Source organism: Parus major, unplaced genomic scaffold (assembly GCF_001522545.3).
Source record: "Parus major isolate Abel unplaced genomic scaffold, Parus_major1.1 Scaffold768, whole genome shotgun sequence".
Lineage (NCBI taxonomy): Eukaryota > Metazoa > Chordata > Aves > Passeriformes > Paridae > Parus > Parus major.
This window is the reverse complement of record NW_015379647.1, coordinates 1-4,175: the sequence shown is the minus strand read 5'-3', so window position 1 is coordinate 4,175 and position 4,175 is coordinate 1. Positions and strand designations below refer to the sequence as shown.

The 4,175-nt window shown below is 61.0% G+C and overlaps 1 protein-coding gene, 1 long non-coding RNA gene and 2 other non-coding genes across 4 annotated transcripts; all 4 read right to left on the bottom strand.

The window, feature by feature from the left end:
* Positions 1–20: 20 nt before the first annotated feature.
* LOC117243826 lies at positions 21–785 on the bottom strand. Its single transcript, XR_004495735.1, has 2 exons — positions 717–785; positions 21–104 (listed from the first exon to the last, which is right to left on the bottom strand). It is a non-coding gene; the product is annotated as an uncharacterized LOC117243826 (long non-coding RNA).
* A 695-nt stretch (positions 786–1,480) lies between these two features.
* Positions 1,481–1,606, bottom strand: LOC117243830. The gene has a single exon (XR_004495739.1). It is a non-coding gene; the product is annotated as a small nucleolar RNA SNORD22 (small nucleolar RNA).
* Positions 1,607–2,577: 971 nt separating this feature from the next.
* On the bottom strand, positions 2,578–2,653 carry LOC117243829. The gene has a single exon (XR_004495738.1). It is a non-coding gene; the product is annotated as a small nucleolar RNA SNORD26 (small nucleolar RNA).
* A 1,148-nt stretch (positions 2,654–3,801) lies between these two features.
* On the bottom strand, positions 3,802–4,171 carry FAU (FAU ubiquitin like and ribosomal protein S30 fusion; the record flags this gene model as incomplete). The annotated part of the gene is made up of 2 exons (XM_015616789.1): positions 3,802–3,962; positions 4,067–4,171. Coding segments are annotated over 2 exons (231 nt in total), but the record flags the coding sequence as incomplete, so codon positions are not given.
* Positions 4,172–4,175: the final 4 nt, after the last annotated feature.

Sequence of the window (4,175 nt, the reverse complement as noted above, 5' to 3'; positions counted from 1 at the left end):
AGCCCGAATTTGGGGGCTCACCTTGATCTGGGCGAGGGTCTCGGAGCCGGAGAGCTCGAGGGTGAGGAGGGTCTGGCCGCGGATGAAGAGCTGCATGGTGGCGGCTGGGGGGAGATTTGGGGGGGTTAGGGGGGGTCCCCACATCCCACGAATAAAGGGGAGACCCTCAGGGGTTTGGGGGGAGGGGCTGGTACTGCTCCCCCCACCACGGGAAAATTCGGGCGGAATTTGGGGGTCTCCAGACCCTCCTGTCTCTATTTTGGGGGGGTAAAACCCCCCTGATTTACGTTCTCCCCCCGCAAACCTTCCCTGTCCCACACCTGAGGGTCCCCCAAGGACTCCTGGACCCCCAAATCCTTCCCAAAGCCCTCATGGACCCCCCCCAAATAATCCTGACCCCCTTTAAGGCCTCCCAGCCCCCTCAGGACCCCTCCATAACGCCTCAGCCCCCTCTGATCCCCAAATAACCCCTGAACCCCCCAAGAAAACTCAAAGACCCCCCCAAGCCCCTCACAATCTCACCCAAGAACCCCCAGACTCATCAAAACCTTCCCAGCGCAGCCCCCCCATTCCCAACCCGCCTCATCACCCTTCCCCAGCCCCTTCCCATCCAAATCCCCCTCAAAAACCCCCATAACCCCCAAATTTCCCTCAAAAACTCCCAAATCCCCCCCAAATCCCCCAAATTCCCCCGAATCCCCCGAGCGCGGCCGCACCGCGGCGTCTCCAAGGCGGAAAGGGGCAGCGCGCAGGCGCGGCGCGGTGACGTCATCCGTACGTAAACCGTGCGTGGCGACGCCGCAAGCCGCGGAACTACAAAAATGGCGGAGTCCTGGCAAGGGGCGTGGCCACCAAGATCTCGGTGCTCATTGGTCTGTAGCGCTGGAGGGAGGGATGCGTCATTTCCGGGCGGCAAATCCCCGCGTTGCCGTGGCAACGCGATGGCGGCGGCTGAGGAGAGGTGGGGGAGGGGCGGCGTTCGGGGCAGTTTTGGGGGGTTTTGGGGGGGTCCCGATGTCGGGATTCGCCCCCCCCTTAACGCTTGGACCCCCCCGCAGCGCTTCGTTATGGCTGGAGGCTCACGAGGACCCCCTGGCCGGGCTGTGCAGCTTCCCGGGGTGCATGGGTGAGGAGGGGGCTCGTGAGGNCCCCCTGAGACCCCCAAAACCCGGCCGTGGGACCCCCTGAGACCCCCAAAAACCAGCCATGGGACCCCCCAAGACCCCCAAACCTCGCCCAGGGTGAACAATCCCCCCCTCAGGACCCCCAGGAGGAGAAGTGGGGTTACCTCGTGCCCCCCGAAGTCCCGAGCCGGCCTCGGGCCCCCCGGCTCTGCCCCACGGGGGAAGGGGCTCACCCCATCCGGGACCCCCGGGGGGCAGAAGGGGATTGAATCCTGGAATGGAAATAGAGGAGGGGTCATTGTGTGCCCTGGACACCCCAAAATCCCCCCCAGAACCCCAAACCAGCCCCTCCGAGGCCCCCTCAGACCGTCCCCGCTGGGACCGCTCGTCCTCTCTTCCCCCCGGGGGCTCCAGGGGGTTCCACCTTTGCAGGTCCTGGGCCCGGCGGGGGGGTCAGACGGGTGGGGGTTTCCTCATGGGGGGCCCGGGACCCCCAAAAACCCCAGCCCAGGGACCCCCAGAACTCACCAGGCCTCAGGGGATCCCCAGCTCCCGCGGCTGTGGAGGAAATTTGGGGTTCAGGAGGAGCCCAGACCCCCGCGGGTGGGGGGTGTAGCCCCCTCCCCAAATCCGATCAGGGCTTTGGTAACTCGGAGCTGCCATCGGACGCGTCCTCCAGCCCGGGGTGTCATCGCTTCGGACTGGGGGGGCTTGGGGGGACACTCTGGGGGGGTTTAGGGGGTGGCACTGACCTGAGCTGGGGTCATTGTGGTCACTTCAGGGTGCCCTGAAGGTCACCCCGGGCTGAGGTTTCCCCCACGCTACAAAACACGGATAATTTACTTATTATTATATATAATTAACATACAATTAATATATTATGTGATGTATTTATTGCAGGAATTGCTGCTCTCAGCGGTCTCGTGGCATCAGGGACCCTCAGCCATATGCTTGTCATTGTTACTCCTCACCGAACAGCGAGAAAAGAGGGGACACCCCAAAATCTGCACCCCTGGCGGGGGAGAACACCCCAAAATCTGCACCCCCGGGGTGGCCTGAGGGAGGGAATTCCAAGAGAAAATCCCGTGTTTTTCCCAGGAACAAAAAAAAAAAGTGTCATAAAGAGTGGGCTCACCTGGGGAGGGGCCACGGGGAACCCGCGGGTGAGGATTCCATGCTATGAAAATAAGGGAAAAAAGGGTTAAAATGGCGATTTGGGGACAAAGTTTGCACTTTGAAACACTTTAAGTGCCACGAGGGATTAAAATCCCGTGGGTCTCGCGCGGATCTGAGCTCTACACGTGGTTTAAGCCCCCCCCAAAAGGGGTTAACCCAGTTTTTACCCCCGCAAAAGGGCGTTAAACTGGGTTTTAACCCCCCCATGTGGGTCTGATCCATTCCATGAAGATTTTAAATCCTCCCACAGGGATGTGGACCCCCCTCGTGGGTCAGTGCCACTCAGAACTTGTTCCAGAAGTTTCTCCACTGACCCATCAGCAAGAGAGAGTTCAGGGTGATCATCCCCGCAGCACTGCTGCCCAATCTGCCCTAAAATCCACCTTTCTAAACCCAAAAAGGCTGGTGGGAGACTCACCTCCGAGAGAAGCATCGTTTTTCGGGAATGAATACTAAAAAGGAAACAAAAAAGGCGTTAAGAGACTATGATGTGACCATCATGGTGCAGCCAACCCCCAGGGCGGAGTAGGACTAGCCCTCAGAGAACTCTAAATTCTTCACCGCGCCATCAGCACAGGTCTGTGAGAGATTCATCCCCGAGCAGGCCCCTGGGGAAGGCGCTGACCCCTCCCGGAACTCCTCAGGGACGCGCAGAGCGGCTGCACCGTGAGGGAACGGCGCCGCAGGGGGGGCTCCGGGCCGTTCCCCGTCAGCCCGGGGAGAGGGGAATTGTTTATTGAGGCCACCGCACCCCCTTGAAACCCCCTCAGAGCCTCCCCTCACGCCAGGGCCGGAACAGAATTGTAACCAACCTCTCACTCTCGCTGCTGGGACAAAATGGCCGCTTTGCCCCCTCACGGGGCCTTAAATAGCGCGCAGGGCATGCCGGGAAGGGGGCGGGGCGCGAGCGCTGAGGGAGGCGGAAAAGGCGGGAAAAGACGCCGAGGGGTGTGAGGCGCCCCCTGGCGGGTGAGGCCGTGAGGGGGAACCCCCGGGGGGTTTTGGGGGTGCTTCGGCTCCCCTCAGTCTCGGCAGTTTCCGGCACCGCTCGGAAGCGTTCGGAGCGATCAATTAAATCTCTTGATCGCTTTTCAGCTGCCTCTTCCGCTCGCTGGGTGTTTCAGGCTCTCTCCGAGCCCCTCGGCACAATTCGGGTATTTCCGTCACCGTTCGGCTCCGTCCGCCGCGTCCCTCGGCACAACTCGGGGATTTCCGGTCATTCTCCGATCCCTCAGCCCCGCCCCCGCTGCACTCGGGCATTTCCGGCAGCGCTCGGCTCTTTCCGCCTCCCCCACAGAGACTCATTCTCCTCAGCGTCTCCTCATTAGCACTCCGCAAATTAACGCTTCCCTCTAATTAACCTCCCGTCAGCTCTTGGGGACCCCGATTACCCCCCTCGGCCGGTTTCACCCCCAAAACACTTTGGAAATTCCATAAACAACTTAAAAGAAACGTGAAGAACGCAAGGAGAGCGCCAAGAAAAGCTGAGAGAGCCCCAAAATGCTGGGAATTGGACCCAAATTCCTTTATTGGGGTTCAGGAGTTGGCGTTGGGGCCCTTCTTCTTGCCGAAGGTGGGCACGACGTTGACGAAGCGCCGGTTGTACTGCATGCGCCGCTTGGCCCGCCCCGTCTTCTTCTTCTTCTTCTCCTGCTTGGCCACCTGATCAAAAAACGGGGGGTCAGGGGTGGTCCCCAAAATGCTGGCAGGGTCCCCAGGCCCCGTGGGGGTCCCCTAAAGCCGGGGGGAGCCCCCTCAGCGCTCACCTTGGGGGTCTGGCCCCTCACTTTGCCGGCGCGGGCGAGGGAGCCGTGGACCTTACCTGGGCGGAGGAAGGAAATCGGGGAGTTACGGGGGTTCGTTTTGTTAATTAAT